General features: G+C 46.4%; 2 protein-coding genes across 2 annotated transcripts in view; both read right to left on the bottom strand.

Annotated features, from left to right (window-relative positions):
* LOC102189813 (glutathione S-transferase Mu 1) lies at positions 4644-16553 on the bottom strand. The gene is made up of 9 exons (XM_018045875.1): positions 16237-16553; positions 15858-15933; positions 15378-15442; positions 14997-15078; positions 14799-14899; positions 13968-14063; positions 13770-13880; positions 5064-5175; positions 4644-4880 (listed from the first exon to the last, which is right to left on the bottom strand). Exons 1-8 carry the CDS (start codon positions 16396-16398, stop codon positions 5086-5088), a joined length of 783 nt encoding a protein of 260 aa, XP_017901364.1. The 5' UTR covers positions 16399-16553; the 3' UTR covers positions 4644-4880; positions 5064-5085.
* The window catches only part of LOC102185621 (glutathione S-transferase Mu 1), a 68957-nt gene continuing 56449 nt past the window's right edge, over positions 4644-17151 (bottom strand). The window contains exon 9 of the mRNA XM_018045877.1: positions 4644-4880. The gene's annotated coding sequence lies outside the window, so the exon portion shown is untranslated. The remainder of the gene's footprint in view (positions 4881-17151) is intronic.

Raw genomic sequence — 17151 nt, 5'->3', positions numbered from 1 at the left:
ACCAAAATATATGCTTAAAAACAGAGCTTCCCAAGTGGCTCAGTGGTAAAGAATATGCCTGCCAGTGAGGGAGACTCAGGAGTCATGGTTTTGATCCCTGGGTTTGGAAGATCCCCTAGAGGAGGAAATGGCAACGCTCTCTAATATTCTTGCCTGGGAAATCTCAAGGACAGAGAAGCCTGGCGGACTACGGTCCATGGGCACCCAAAGAGTTGAACATGACTAAGCACAGCACAGCACAGCACAACGCTTTGTAGGATAGAAAGGCATGAACCATTGTTCCAAGAAGATTCAAATCACCATGGGATAGCATGGAGTGGGGCTTGGAAGACAGACTTTTTCTGCTGCTGCTGCTGCTGCTAAGTGGCTTCAGTCATGTCTGACTCTGTGCGACCCCATAAACGGCAGCCCACCAGGCTCCCCCGTCCCTGGGGTTCTCCACGCAACAGTATTGGAGTGGGTTGCCATTTCCTTCTCAAATCCCTGTTAAATCACAGACTTAGAGTGTGCACATCTCTGCTAAATTTGGAAGCAGAGAGAGAGTGTCAGCAGAGACCAGCAGAGCTCAGTCCCTCTATGGATGGTCCCAGCCATTCCCTCCTTGCCTGTCCTCATGGATGAGTTCTGGCTCCAGACTCAGGATGTGGCTCAGGGTCAAGTGGATTCTCTTGTCCTTTTGCCCATAGGGAAGCGATGGTGACTATGGTCACCAAACGTGCTGACCTTCACAATAGTTACACATTTCATAACATAATGAGGAATTACAATTCTCACCTTTCTACATCTTGAACTGACAGAAACACCACTAGATTTCACTGAGAAAATGATTTTCCAAAGCTACATTAAGCACAACAGGAATGTTTAAAATAGGTAAAGCAGATGCTATAACACATAATGCAATCTAATTCATCCATGTATCGTTTTCCTTTAAGAAAAAACAATCACTATGATCCTGACATATAGCAGCACCATAAGTAAGACCATCCTGGGTAATGAAGGCTGGAAGTCATCTGGGAAATACAGGGAGGAATTTTTAAGTATGGAAGAGATTTTCAGTGTTCAAACCCCAAGGGGCACTGAGAGGGAGGGAGGTTGAAGGCAGGAGAAAGAGGTCGTGCCTGCTGGGACTAGAAACTGGGGACACAGTCATGGGCCCCGAGCACAGGCAGCCCATCAGGAGGATGGGGTCAGGAGGAAGAGGTCAGTTCTGCAAGAGGAGGAGGAAGGCTTGCTGAGCAGGCTCTCAGACTCGGCCTCCAGATTCAGGGGTCCCACCGGTGGGGGCAGTGGGTGTGTGGAAGGCAGTAGGGGGCAGGCGGCAGGGGGACTCGGGAAACTGGAGAAGGGGCTGAAGGGCCTGATGCATCCGGTGGTTGCCTCATCGATATTCAGTGTCAGTGTGGTCACGTCTTCTGGATTTACATGTGCTCTCTCTCGACTGTAAATGTTGACAGGTTCTATTATTTTAGAGGACACTGTGCAAGACATCGAAACTTACAGTGTCCAGTATCCAGTTGAGAGGTCTAGCCTGTGGTCTTTCTTCTGTGCGGTCTTCCATAATTCCCTCCAGCTCTACTTCTGACCTTCTGAATTCTCAGTGAATTAACACTGTTTCTGTATGAAACAGCCTCAGAACACAAGCTTAATAGTATCATAAATACAAAGAGCAGAATCTAAATGTGTCTTCATCTTGCTCAAGTTTTTTTTTTTTTTTTTTTGAGTTTGTAAGTGTTGTCTGTGTAACTTTAGGGTATAGAGAACATTTTTTAATCTTAAAAGAAGACAGTAGAAATAACCATTGACAAATGTTGAGGTCCTTTAATGGACCGGAACCTGGTGGTCCAGAGTCAACTGATAAGAAAGTAAAGGAAAGAGAAAGAGGCTGATATTCCTTGGTTTACGCAGAAAGCCAATAAAACCCTTCCAAGGGGCTTGCTCTGTTCATGAAGGCCTCAGGCGCCCTCTCAAGGCCGGGAAGGAAGCCAGGGCAGGAAAGTGAACCCAGAGGGCCTCTGCGCTCCAGGGTATCAGCCTGAAAAAGAGAGAGAGAGGGGGGTGGAGGGGAGAGAGGGCTGGGGAGAGAAAGCAAGACACAGGGACCAAAGCTCTGATGGAGCAGAGGTGTTTTATTCAACATTGTGTATTTGTATTGTCTTACAAGGCAGCTATTTTCAGCAAAGATAAAATCAAAACTTACAAGCCTCCTGTTAAATGCTTCCTGACAGACAAGATACCAATTATATATGAGACAAAAATTTTCCACTTGCTTATAACATTCTGAATAACAAAATGCAAGCTAGGATTGCAAGAATTTACAAAAGGAGCCAAGTTTAAGATGAAAAGTATGGAAAACAAGAAATGCTATTAAGAAGAAATATTTCACAGTTAAACAAATGTGTTCAAACTTTATTTGCAACTGTCTTCATTATCACTGCTAAGTCACTTCAGTCGTGTCCGACTCTGTGCGACTCCAGAGATGGCAGCCTTCCAGGCTCCCCCAACCCTGGGACTCTCCAGGCAAGAACACTGGAGTGGGTTGCCATTTCCTTCTCCAATGCATGAGAGTGAAAGTGAAAGTGAAGTCGCTCAGTCGTGTCCGACTATTTGAGACCCCATGGACTGCAGCGCACCAGGCTCCTCCGTGCATGGGATTCTCCAGGCAAGAGTACTGGAGTGGGGTGCCATTGCTTTCTCCACTTCATTATCACATGTTACCTCATTTTTTAAAAAGGATTGAGTTATTTTGTTCTTTAGGGTTCTTTTCATGGTCACCTCTTATGTCTGAGTGTAAGATTTAAGTTTTTAGATAGTTATTTATTATTTTTTGAAGGATAATTGTTTTTTATAATATTGTGTTGATTTCTGTCATATAATCAACATGAATCAATCATAGGGATACATATGTCCCCTCTGTCTTAACCCTCCCTCCCACACTAGCTATGCCCTTTCAATTTGAGCATATAAATCTGGAGTCAGAGAAATAAGTTCACCTGTTTTTGAAGTTCTGTTGAAATACAGCCCCATCCATTCATTTATGTATGTCCCATGGCTGCTTTCACACTATATTTATAAAAGTGAACAATTGTGATGATGGAGACCACATGGCTTGCAAAACCAAAAATATTTACTGACTTATAAGTTTCATTAACTATTAGTTTACTGGACTTTTTTATGTTAGCAGTTTTACTTTTTGAAATAAACATTTATTTAAAAAATCTTTATTTCACTTATTTCCTACATTTGCTTAATATTTTTTGTTTAATAACTGCAAGAAATGACCACCCAGACAAATACCCAACAAGACTCTTCTCCAAAGAACCTGAGGGCTATGACTTGAGGCCAAGTCAAGACTTGAGGCTGTGCTATAACAAGCCCAACTTCACCATCCAGCCACTCTTTCAAGGACCTGCCAATCATATTGTTATCTGATGAGGCCTACACTTTACCTCAAATGGCATTCTCCCTCCTGACTGCACAGAGCGGCTACACTTTGGTCCACACACTAGCCCTGCTCATTTCAGTTCAAGTTGTCTAAGGGCCAGCTACAGCCCACTACATGCTTCAGTTAGGGAGACCGAATGGCTTTCCCATAGAACTATAGATTTCAAATCTTCTGATGTTCATTCTTTATCTTAAGTGGCGCAAGAAACTATATAGTGTGGAGTCGCTTCAGTTGAGTCTGACTCTCTGTGATTCCATGGACTGTAGCCTGCTAGGCTCCTCTGTTCATGGGATTCTCCAGGCAAAGATACTGAAGTGGGCTGCCATGTCCTGCTCCAGCGGATCTCCCCCACCCAAGGGTCGCACCCACATCTCTTACATCTCCAGCACTGGCAGGAGGGCTCTTTACCACTAGCACCACCGGGAAGCTAGGCACCTCTATGCAGAGCTCTAAGTCCATGAAATGCCTCTAGAGATGCCCAGGGTTTTAACTAGAGATACTTCTTTCAAGTTTCCAACTGTTATTGGACATTTACTGTTGCAAGGCAGTATAACAGATGTGAGAGATAAAGTCAAATAAGAAATGGATTCTCTCCTCAATTTCTTTATGACCAAGTTAGAGAAAAAACAAGCAAAACAATGATTATAATACACTGGAAGCAAATGTTATTGATATATGTTGTAAGAACACAGATGATGAGTATCTAAAGCAGACAGAACTTCCAGGAGAAGGTGACAGAAGTGAATCCAACAGGATTCCACGCCATCAGTAGACTACTCAGACCTCCCCTGCACCCCAGAGCCCCCTGAACCATGACACAGAGTACTACAAGCTGAAAGGAGGCAGCCCATGAATGCTGAATTAAAGAGGGAACCAGGCACAGAAGGGCCCCCCTTCTGTAGACACCTCATGCCAAGAAACAGAGGTGCATGAAGTAGAGATAGGAATGAACAAGCAATAGTATAATCCCACCTGTGCCCAACCTCCCATCACACACACACACACACACACGCACACACGCACACACGCACACACACGCACACACGCACACACACGCACACCCATCCATGCGCACACACGCACACGCACACCCATCCATGCAGCCCTGCAGAGCACAACAGAAGGGAAAATGGACACCACCACACACCCAACATAACTGGTCGTGACTCCAGGAACTCAGGAGGGAATAAGACAGGACACAGCAGGTGTGATAAGCCTTTACTGGGGATCAGACAGGCTAGGCAGGAACCACACTGGGAAGCACGGACTTCACACCAGGCCAGTGCTGGTCTTCAGGGCAATGCTGGGAGCTCAGAACACAGCTCCATGGGCTAGGGACCTGACTGGGCTCCTCAATGCAGAAGCAACCACGGAAGGGAAGGTTAGTCTACATGGCTTTAGTGCAGGAGGGATAATGTGGGGTGGGGAAGGACCTTTGCTAAAAACAAAAAAAAATGAAAAAAAAAGTGGGAAACTGAATTAAAGGATGGATGGAAAGGGGGGATGGGAGGGAGATAAGGGGGTTAAGGAACCATTTAGAGTGAACAGAAGGAGAAAGAAAAAGACAGATGGTTCTGCGGGAGGGAAGGTACACCTGGTCTCCAAGGCACTGGCTCCTCACACCCATCTCCTGGTTGCGGGCACTACTTGTTGCCCCACACGGCAAGCTTCAGGAACAGAGGGCCTGGGAGGAAGTGGCTGGACTTCATGTAGGCAGAGATCTTCTTCAGGCCCTGAGGGTGGGAAAAAGGTCAGGCTTCAGGTTTACTGCCCCACTATGGTACATGCAGGTCTCCCTAAGTTTGCAACCTAGATATAGCCCTTCCACGTGGAGTCAAATATTGGGACAAAGTACCATGCTCCTGGTGTCCCCAGCTCTGGAACGTTAGCTCTGCCAAGTATCTGTAATTCAAGTGATATCTTGATAAAACAGGACATCTGGAGACTCCACCCAGTGCTTGTTGCTGGAGATGATGACATAGGTTCAGAATTCCTAAATGACTCCCCTGCAAGATGGGTTCTACTGAGACCATTTATCAGATGGGAAACTGAGGCACACAGAAGATAAGCACCTCCCTCATGCTCACACTGCACAGAAGTAATATGGCTAGAATGCAGCCTGCTTGCTCTCCCTCTCAATTCTGAGGTCTCTCTGCTGCACCCACTTCCTCATAGCTGGAAAGAAAACAAGGAGACTCACTCATCATCCACTTATACAAACAGTTAAGTGACCAGTCCTGGCAGTTGCCCACCAACAGTGTGCCCGTAGGGGAAGTCAGGATGGGAAAACAACAGATGAAACATTCTCTGGTTTGGATACACAGTCCTTAGACAGTTAAGATGCATCTAAAGAAGCACTCTATAATCAACCTAGGTCTGTATAGTTTTCCATGCAGAGTAAAGCACTAAAATCAGTAACTTGCGATCCCTAGCTTTTGGTGATTTGCAGTACTCTTTACCAAGATGTATAATTGATTACTCCAATTTTCCAGACCTCCTCCTCCACCACCTGAACGCAGTTTCCCAGAGATCTGAGATATCTGAGAGGGTGTCTCCTAGCATACAGGTCTCCAATTAAAAGGGAAACTCACTGCTCTTACATTGGGCTTTGTTTCCAGTGGACAGTTATAGTGACCACAAAGGAGTTCAAATGAGACTTCTTACTGGGATTGGAACCTTACAAGGAGCTGGAGCCTTGGCACCTGTAAGGCCCATTGTGCCGGTCCACCTCTGTACATGGTCATATGAATTTAGGTGAATCTCTCATGATCTCCCATTTACCATCTTGGTTGACAATCCTGAGTTTTCTTTACTGGTACATGAAAAAGCTTCCTGTCATCTCATTTTAGAGATACTGAGAAAGTACCCAGCTGAGACACTGGGCAGGTTCAGGTTGGGTGCAGAGGTCAGGGACTGGTTGGTGTCCTTCCTTGGACTGACTAATTTACCAGAGTTGGCTGCAATATAGTGTAGATACCACACGAGATCTCTTAGCTCCATAGATAAGGGACAGGGCTCCTCCTGGCCAAGCAAGGCTTTTTCAGGCTATTGAGAAACTTGCAGGAGTGGTGGAGGCAAGTCCTCATTCCACACAGCAATCCCATAGGGATTCCCACTTTCTAAAGAAACTTGCTCATCCAGGGACACACACAAAAGGTTTGGCCAACCTATGTTCCCAATGCCCACAATGTTTTCAGACTGTCTGAGACATATCAAAGACCTGAAATGACTACAGGGTGACAACGAGGAGAGTTAAGCTCACAAATAGCCAAACGGCCCACCACACACACTTATCCAAAGAAATTTATCCTGACAAACATACTGTGAAATGGGAAACAAAGCTTTATAAACAAAACAAAGAGGGGTGACAGATTGCCAACCTAAGACTGCCATTACAGGCAGGTTCAGGGACATTACATATGGAGTTTATACTCGCAGATACTTACTTAATTGGGGAAACTATCCCAAGGAGATCTCATCCTAAAAATGGTCAAAAGGGGTTCTTTGACACTCAAAATTAGGGTTTTTTATTTGTACACAGCTAGAGGAATGGGTTTTAAGATCAAAAGTACTGAATCATTTAGAAGGCCTGGTAAAATTGTGATTACTTTGGCCAAAAAAAGCTTTGTTTTCAAATGCTGACCTTAAGGAAACAAAAGTCCTTCTAGGAAGAACTTGCATCATCTCCCTGTAGCCTTGAGACATAAAAGTTCTACCTCATCTTCTTAGGCATCTTCCAGTGCACTTTGAAAGCTTAGTCTCTCTAATCGTGAAGGTACACATATGGTGTGTGGTTTGCAGCAAGTTGCATAGACTGTGATTCCAAGAGTCTTTTTGTCCAGCTACACTAGCATTAGGTAAATGTGTCATTAGGGGGCCCAGTTCATAAAGGGTCTTTGTTGTTTCAACGCTCCTTGGGTCTCCCTGTACAACAAAGGCCTTTACTCTCTTAGACGATATTTGTGAGTAAGCTTCCTGGCTCCTGAGAAGGCTGCATCCTTCGCACTCTCTTGTGGGGATTCCTCTTGCCTCTTATTGGTTTGAATCATGACTAAGAATTCTAACAATGGATCCTTTAAACTGGGAAACCTGCTAAATTGGTAAATTTTTACAGATCTCTCATTGAAAACAGTTGTTTAGCTGGTCCCTATGGAAAAATCAAACTAAAGGGTGGATACACAGATATATAATGGTTGCTAACCTTAAGAACTTCCTTAGTTTCAAACCAATCAAACAACCAACAAACATTGTTCCTAGAGTTTTATTTATGGTCTCAGCTTCCCCTCAATGGATCTTACAGATGCTAATAAAAACAAAAGAATAACTAAAGTTAATTAGGTTAATTAACAAGAGAATAGTTAAAAGCTGAGGGGAAAGTCAAGTGAGTTCTTCCTACAAACTAGAAATTTTAAAGGGACTGGTCCCAATAGGGTGAAAATATTTAGGTGCCTATTAAGAGGTATGATAAATGAAACAGACTTTGATGGCATGAAATTAAAGATTTTCATACAGCACTACCAAAAAAGATGTTTTGGACGAGCCAAAAAGACCCCTTATCAGTCCCCGTAAACGTTAAAGAGACCCAAACAAATCCACTCTATTTACCACAGTGTAGGAAAAATTTAAAGGCAAGAAAGTAGAAAAATTCACCAGCAATTGCTCAGGGCAATATGCCAAACAATCCAATAAAGACTGACAAAAAAAGCCTGGGTCCCTTGGCTCAACCCCTCACTGGGGACAGAACTGGGTAAAATGGCCAGGGAATACAAAGGAAGGTTTCTGGGACTCCTTATAGACCAAGACTTGTTAACAGCATCCTTACAAGGGCTATGGTTAAAGGTAAAATATTGATAGTTGATAGAATTGAGATGAAAGTTTATTTGTTAAGGGGAAGAACAAAATCTGCCTCCATGTTGAATGTTTCTCTTTTTTTTTAAGATTTGTATCTTTTTTCCTTTGGCTGCACTGGGTCTTCACTATGAGCTGGGCTTTCTCTAGTTGCAGCCAGTGAGGGCTGCTCTTCATTATGACGCACAGGCTTCTCACTGCCGTAGCTCCCCCTGTGTTGGTGCACAGACTCTAGGTGCAGGGCTTCAGGAGGCAGCTGCAGCACATAGACTAGTAGCTGCGGCTCTCAGGCCTGAGAGCCAGGCGCATGAGTTGTGGTGCAGGCTTAGTTGCTCTGCATCATGTGGAATCTTCCCAGAACAAGGACTGAACCCATGTCCCCTGCATTGGCAGGCAGATTCTTATCCACTCTACCCACAGAGAAGGCCTGATCTGTTTCTTTTACTTTAAACCTTGCTTCCCATTGCTTTTGTTCACTACGAGGATACCCTCCATACATAACGGCCTGCCTTGGGGAGCCCTGCCCCTTTGCCTGAATGTTAAGCCAGAGTGCCCTTGTTCAGGACCCTGTCCACAAGTGGATGGCTACAGGAAGGAAAAAATTAACATATCCCCCCCGCCCCCGAGGCTGGCAATTCCAGGAGAAGTTTGCAAGATTAATGACCTTTTTACTTTACTTCCTCACCTCCCCCTTCTCTGCTCTATAAAAGAGCCTGGCATCAGACCCTGATAAGACGGTTATTTTGAGACATTAGTCTGCCAGCTTCTCAGTCTGCACATCATCTCTCAGCAATTGGCCCGCTGTGCAGCAAGCAGACTAAACGTGGACTCAGTAACACGCCCAAAAGTGGTTTATTTGAACAGGCTTTATGTAAGATGGTTATATCTCTTTCACCTGATTATACTGTGGGGATATACAACCATGTCTCACTGGGGAATGCGCCCCTGCCTGGCCTAAGACAGGGCATATCATCTGCCTCTCAGGCAATGTTAATTAAAGATAACAGAGGAAACCAACAGGCTTACCTGAGCCCACACACCATAAGGTTAAAGTTGCAATCTAAGATTCAGGGCCTAATTGCCGGGAGCCAGCACGGGAGATCCCACCCATGACAAGGTTATGTGGAGAGACCTGACGGGCAAGGCTGATCAGGACTCGAGGGATCCCCTGGAACTGCTTGGGCATCTACCCCAAAAACCAGAGTCTGTCTGTCTTACTACTTTATGACTTTCACCAACTCCTCTGACATTAACAGGGGGCTATCCCCGACCACCTTTCTCTGAGAAAATCAACTTAGAGCTTTGGTTAATAAGTCTCCTGGGCATATAAGAGTGTTTCAATCCAAAAACCCCTCTGATGGCTTTCTAGCCTGCCTGACAAGTTTATCCAGACTTTTACAACTACGCATGTGATTGTTTACAGCCTCCCAACTGCAAGAGGCACAGGAAGCTTAAAACACTCTAGGAATGTAGGGCCTTTCAAGAAGTTAAAAATCATTAGAATAAAACTGGTTAACAGTTTCATTGCTGAGCCAATACTTGCTGCCAAGTTTTCATATCTTTTATTTGTTGATATAGTTGGTATATAGAAAAAACAGGTAGTAGCCCTGGCATTAGCAACATTAGATCTGTGAGTTACATTAGATCTGTAAGTTAAGTACTTTCTTCGTGGTAACCCACTGCACCTTCGTTCTTTAGGAATGTAACTTTATTTAGTACTTTGAGGGTGATGCAGAATAAAGAAAAAACACTTTAAGGGAAAATGAGGTTTTTGGTTGATTAACATTTATCAAGAAAAAAAGCCATAAAATATTAACAGGCCTCCTGGCCAGAAGATAATGTAAATCACCTGAGACCTTTTGTATACAAAAAGGTATGCAGAAAGAAAGCCTGGTATCAATAAGGGTCAGGACTGCTGCCTCTGCATGACTCTGCATCTTCCATTATGTAAAACTTAGGGTATAAAAGCTCCTTTTGAAAATAAAGTTATGGGTCTTACACAAGCTTGGCCTCCCCATGTCGTACTTTCTTTCTCTCTTTCTCTCTTTTTCAGGCTAATTCCCTGGATTGCAGGGGCTTTGAGTTCATTTTCCTGCCTGGGCTTCTAAGACCCATTGGAGAAGGTGCCCAAGGTGGGGCACCTTCCGCTATTCGAGAGTTCGCCGGCCGCCTATGTGAACAGAGCAAGTCTCTTGTCTGAGGCTTTATTGGCTTTCTGCATACACCAAGGAATATCAGCCTCTTTTCTCTCCTCTATTCTCTTAACTGCAAATTCTTTCCTTATCTATCTCTATATCTATATATCTCTCTTGCCTTGCCGTCCATGCTTCCGATACCCTGGATCCAACTGAGGCTGGTCCCTGGTACTTAATAAAAGCAATACTGGAGTTTGGTTTGGGAGTTTTGTTTGGTTGGTTGCTTTTGTTTTTGACCTAGGGTAAACAGGACTCAGTTTGACTTGTGCACTCAGAAAGAGGGCCTTCTGCAAACATTTGAAGACATGATACACTGATCCCTAAAATTCTAGAATATAGAAATCTTTTGATTTCCAATTTAGTTGGAAATTTACCTACTCATATAAGAAAGCAAAATTTAAAAAAAATGTAGTTGGTCAAATCCATCTTTTGATATCATTTAGGTAGCAGCCCAGTTCTTCAGGGAATTGAAAGCAACTGTGTCTGTCTTGCAAATCTCCACGTATCAGGGGACTTTCCTGGCGGTCCTGTTCTTAGGAATCTGCCTTCCAGTGCAGTGAAGGCAGTTCAATCCCTGGTCAAGGAACTAACATCCCATATGTCCTGGGGCAACTAAGCCCGCACACCACAACTACTGAGCCCATGTGCTCCAGAGCCCACGCACCACAAGCAGAAGAAGCCTGATGCCACAACGGAAGATCCCACATGACACAACCAACACCCAATGTAGCCAAAAAAATACTATATTAAAAAATCTCTTCATGTCAGATATGTAAATATAGCACAAATGACCTGAGACTAAGCCTGATTAACTTAACTTCACCCAAAATCTAATTTACAGCCTTTTAAAGGATTTGTCAAGAATGAAGGACTTCCCTGGCGGCCCAGTGGTTGAGAATCTGCCTGCCAAAACAGGGGACATGGGTACAATCCCTGGTCTGGGAAGATTTCACATGCCCCGGGGCAACTGAGCCTGTGCTCCAGAACCTGAGAGCGACAGCTCTGAACCTCAAGTGCCGAGAGTCCACGGCTCTGCAACAAGAAAGGCCACTGCGTTAGAAGCCAGAGCACCGCAGCCAGAAAGTAGACCAAGCTCCCTGCAACTAGAGAAAGCCCAGGCCCAGCAACGCAGACCCAGCCCAGCCAAAACTACATAAACAACTTTTAAAAATTATCAAAATAAAAGAACGAGTGCAAATCTTACATCGCTTCCATGACCAGCAAAAGCCTGAAGACAGTCCCCCCTAACTCGTTACAGAAAGGCGTAAGCTTCAATCTACCGCATCAACCACAGACAGTCCACCCTGAGGAGATTTCAGGATGAAGAAAACCAGGATGAAACATGCTGTGTTTCAGACATGGGGCCCCCAGAGAGTTAGGATGCATCTCAAAAAGAGAATTTTCGTGACTCCAGATTTACCCATCTTCCTACACAGAGAAAAGCACTGAGATCATTAACTTGAGATGTTTGTTTTTCAATAATTAGCATTAATCTTTTACCAAGATGCATGCTTGACTATATGTATATCCCAGCCAAAAATTCATAGACCTACTGTCTCCTACCCTACATCTTCAGAGCTCTATGAGAAGCTCTCTCCTGGGTTCCAAACAAAATTGAAGGTCTCCAAATAAAATTAAGTGGTGTCAAATGTTTCTCCACTGACATCTCATCATAGGAGTATTTGTTCCTCTCATCAAGCAAAAAATAATCTCTGCCTCACAAAAGGCTCCTACTTCACAGGGTTTGCCCACAGAGGGATGAACGCCTAGCAAAACTAAAGGGCTCAGAAAGCGGCCAGGCAACATAAAGAAGAGATCACATTTCACCCAATTACTCAGCAAAACATGGATGAAACCTGATAGGAGGGTGTGGAGCAGCAAGACTGGCTCAGACCAGACTCTAATTCTTCCACTTAAAAGACACAGACCAACTGCCTGGCATGGGACCTGAGTCCACTCTCACTTGGCCTCAGCCTACATCATCCTCAGTCCTGCGACAGCCAACCAGACAGTGAGACACTCAGGTGTACCTGTGCACCACTCTGGCAAGACAGACAGTGCCCAAGAGTGCCCAGGACTCCAAGATCCAGGGCTGCCTGTGCCCGACAGCCCAGGGCCCAACAGGCCACACTGCAGGCCACATCTGTCCCCATCCTCCCTGCTGGACAGTCACCCCAGCTCTTGCAAAATTCTCAAGGCAACAAGCCTTGGACCAAAACCAGAGCTGATGAGAACTAGCAGAGAAAGCAAATTTCAGTATGGGAAGGAGGAATACAAAACTGATTGTAGGCCCAAAAACCTATTGGACGAGAGCTCCAAATTCCCATATCTGTCACAAAGCAGACCCTGCTGCTCTCCAGTTGGGTGAATGATGAGCTGGGAGGTGAGGTCAGGCTGTGCTCCTCCGGAACCAAGGTGGCTCCACCCACACCACACTGCTCAGGGTTCCTATAGTTCCCCAGCTGCACTGAGCCCAAGAGGCTGGGCACCAGGGCTGCATGACTTCTGTATCCCACTTGTGCCTGACACAGTGTCTCCTACAGGGGAGAGGATCAGATCAGTGAATGTGACTTAAAGTGATGTATTACTGCATCTCTGGGATGGAAACTGGGATAACAGGAAGGAAAAAGGGACTGGAGATGAGGAGTAAAGGAACTGCCCACCATAAGAGGTGTCAAGATGAAATCCTTGCACAGGACTCCTCTGTATGTACCCAAATCCCAGCACCAACTACAGATCTGACAATCTCAGAACAACAGGTGGAGGCTCAATTGCTGCAGAGCCCTTTGGAGATCAGGAGAATATATCGTCTCTGTTTTCAGTACTTGATATCAATCCTACTGTGTCCCATTCTACTAATGCCAGCTGCATACCATCTCCTGAATATTCTGCTTCCTACACATTTTCCAGAGCTGTGAACCCAGACAATAAAAGGACCTGAGCTTTTCATTTCAGCACAGGAAACGGAGAGGCACCGACTGCTGCCCGTAGAAGCCAGACGGTCTGACTGGGATCCCAGCACAGCCTGGACTGGTTGTGTGACCTTCAGAAATTACTTATCCTTTCAGCTTAATACCTTATCTGTAAAATGGAGAGGATAATTCTTCCACATGTAGGAATGTTATAAAGATTAAATGTGACACAATACACATCAGTAACTGAGAAGAGATTCTGGTAAACAAGATTCTCCATAAATGCTATTCTTCACTGTAGTTCCAACTACGAAATCAGGGAAAATAAGAAAGAGAAGAAAGATGTAAATACAAGGGGTTCAAGGGAATCACCTCAAAACGAGAAATGAAGTCTCTCAGGTTTGGGAACGCGTCCAGACACTTGGGCTCAAATATGCGGTGCATGTCAAGGACGTCGTAAACCAGGAAATCCACATAGGTGAGCTGCAGGAAGACAAAGCATGAATGCGCACCGAACTCTGAACCAGGGAAAAATGACAGCTCTCCCGCCCCCACAGCCGGCCAACTTACCTTGTCCCCTGCAAACCAAGGCCTCTTCCCCAGAAACTCTGAGAACAGCTTGATCTTTTCAGGGATCTCCTTCAAGAAACCAGGCTTCAGTTTCTCCTGAGACACAAAACAGCTGTCACCACCCTCACACACAGACCTCCCCCCTCCCCGCCCCGGCAGAGAGCAGTCCTCCCAGGGCTGTGTCTGATCCCAGCTGTCAGAGGAGCACTCATGTCCCTTGACTGTACATGAGTCAGGGCCCAGAGGCTATTCAACCCACCTGTGTTCACTAGACTCCTATGGGAACCATCTCCCATCTGTGAGAAGCAATGGGAAGGCAAAGGGCAAAACACACTGTTCCTGGACCTGTCACCACTCAGCTCCAGACACTTGCGCTGGGTCAGACCAGCAGTCCTGTGAGACCTGGTGGAGCTTGGGCCTCAGACCTCAGGCTGATCAACACTAAAATGACCAGGGAAGAAGTCCTATGTTCCAGTGTAGGAGACTAGAATGGTGTGGACACCTGGGCAGTTTCTGGACAGTTGGAGAGAACTAGAAGCTGAAAGGAAGGAGGGAGGGGAATAAATTCTAAGCCTGAGCTGCCCACTGGACACGTGTTTCGGCCTTAGATGCGGAGAGGAGGTATTGGGGTAAGGAGGAAAATATCCTGTCTAGGAAGTGAATTTCCATCCAGGAGAAGCTGGACTCTTAAGATTGGTGGGAACTGAATCAGAGTTTCCAAGAAAATGTCTTGGTGGATAAGTAGCTCTAAGGAAGGAAAAATCTAAAAGACCAGTCGATGAGATTGTGACAAGCATCTCACATGCTGTCCCCGCAAGTGAAAGGACTCACAAAGTCAGGGCTGTAGCAGATCCTGACCATGGCCAAGCGGACATCCATAACCTGGTTCTCCAAAATGTCCACTCGAATCATCTCCTCCTCTGTCTCCCCACCTGTGGCCACAAAACAGAGACTCAACCTCAGTATCTCCTCCAGCCCAGCCCAGGCATGACGACCTGCACCCCTGCCCCCAACCCCAGACCCACTCACACATGTTGTGCTTGCGAGCAATGTACCGAAGGATGGCGTTGCTCTGGGTGAGCTTGTGAGTCCCATCGATTAAGTAGGGCAGCTGGAAGAATAACAGAGTCTGGTTATTTGCACCACCAGACTCCCCTGTACCCCTTCCATTGACCAAGGGATAAAACCTGGCACTCACAGAGCCTAAACACTATGGTGGGCACTAAATAATATGCTGCAAAATGGAGGGATGAGCTGGGACACAGAGCATCATGGAAAGGCAGAAAACAGAACCAGGACGCTGAGAGACAAGAGCAGAAGGTACCTGTTCCTGAAACCTCTAAGGCAGGAAAGGTGATGGATGGAGACACTGTCCACTCCCCCTCCCAGCACCCCAACCCCTGCACCTACATTGGGGAATTCCAGGCCCAGCTTGAATTTTTCATTCAGCCACTGGCTTCTGTCATAGTCAGGAGCTGAGAAAAAGAAGATGCACTGAAACAATCTCCCACAGATCCAACCCTCCTTCCCGGGGGACCTACCAAGGAGTCAGAGGCAAGACCCCCTGAACTGGTGGATACGGATTCTGAAGTGCATTCTAATCTCACATGGAGCTTTGGGGGAAAGCACACGTAGAAGGATTTGGAACCTCCCTGAGTTGAGGCTTACAGAGAGCTAATGCAAGCACTAAATGGAGCCCAAGGCTGCCACAGGGGCTCTCATGGCCTGCTTTGGAGGACAGCTGCACCCCCAAAGGGTTTGACAGGGGGCAGGTCCTTTTCCAGCTGGTGGAGTTTAAGGGATGGCAGCAACAAGGCCAGAACATGGGTTGCTTGGCAACAAATCAGCATGAGTTGAGCAGAAGTTACAACAGAAAAAGGGTTTCTTTACCATCTCCCATCGAGTACTGTCTCTCCTCATAGTTTGTGTCTGTGTACTCCAGGAGAAGGCGGATGGCATGGGCCAGCTGCCAGAGATGGTGGGACAGAGGGCAGACGTCAGTCTTGACTGCAAAACTCTCACTCTTCCAGGTCACTTCCACACCTCCCACTCCCTCAGCACCGTCACCTGCACCAGCCCACCCACGCCACACACACACATGCCAACACCCAGAGAAGATGATCGGGCTGAGGGGACAGGGGCTCCGCAGCAGCAAGTCCTGTGCAAGTTTCTGGTTTGAACCGGCCTCAGCTTTGCAGCATTTTCCCAGGGGGGCGCAGCATTTCCCCACCCGCCTCCACCTTCCCCGCCCTGGGGGACCCCCGCTCACCCCGCGGATGTCCCAGTAACCCAGAATCATGGGCATGGTGCAGGTTATGACGCTCAGAGTGCAGAAGCTCCAGTGCAGTTGGGCTTGAAACTGGTCTTCTGAATCTGGGAGAAAACGGGCCGAAAGCAGGGGCCCCTCTTCTCGGCCCCGCCCCCAGCACATCCCCTGACTCAGCTCCCAGCTGGCAGAGCAGGGTCTACTCTTGTCTCTCTCTCAGCAGATTCCTGTGGAAGCCAATCTCTGGGCCCCTAGAGATCAAAGGCCACCGAGGTTGGCCTGGCCTGGTTCCCGACCCCAGGGACACTTCAGCTAACTGGGGGTTAGTTTCCAGTGCCCTTGGGAAACAAGCCTGAATCATAACATTAAATCCGCCCATGTTACAGGAAGATGAGAGCCTCAGGCAATCCTAACGCTCCCCCATGATTTGTTAATATAACCCATGATAGCTGCGGTCTTCCAGAACAGACCATCGGTGCGATAAAGAGGTGAGGAGGCAGAGAAAGGAAATGTGGTCTCTCTGTGCTCCTTTCAGGGACTGTGGAGGACCCTTCCCTCATCATGTGCCTAAAAATAAAGGTACAACATAAATTAATCAAGTAGCTTATGGCCTCACTTTTGAATCAAAATCCAGATCCGCACACAGCAGAGAGGGTACCTAGGTGCAGCTCTAGAGATGTTCTGACAGACAGCTCCATGTCTGTCACATTGCTGAGACAGTGACGGGGAGTGTGGTGGGAAAGTGACCCAGGGGCAATCAGTCCTCGGAGTGCATGGCTCCGGAGGGGGTCCATAGAGGGGTGACAGCCTATACTTCACACAGGACCAGAGTCAGAGTGGCCCCACACACCCTCAGCTGCCTAGATCCACAGATTACAGCCCTCATCCAGCCTCCTGACCCAATGTGATTTTAAGAGA

This window comes from Capra hircus, chromosome 3, assembly GCF_001704415.2.
Source record: "Capra hircus breed San Clemente chromosome 3, ASM170441v1, whole genome shotgun sequence".
Classification (NCBI taxonomy): Eukaryota; Metazoa; Chordata; class Mammalia; order Artiodactyla; family Bovidae; genus Capra; species Capra hircus.
The sequence above is the reverse complement of the archived record's forward strand: the minus strand, read 5'-3'. Positions and strand labels throughout refer to the sequence as shown.

Coding starts and splice junctions, on each gene's coding strand:
- LOC102189813 (XM_018045875.1), bottom strand. CDS start 16,398: ATGTGCTGGGGGCGGGGCCGAGAAGAGGGGCCCCTGCTTTCGGCCCGT. Junction 15,443..15,857: donor ACAGTACTCGATGGGAGATG/GTAAAGAAACCC, acceptor TCTTTTTCTCAG/CTCCTGACTATGACAGAAGC. Junction 13,881..13,967: donor CTTGGTTTGCAGGGGACAAG/GTAAGTTGGCCG, acceptor GTCTTCCTGCAG/CTCACCTATGTGGATTTCCT.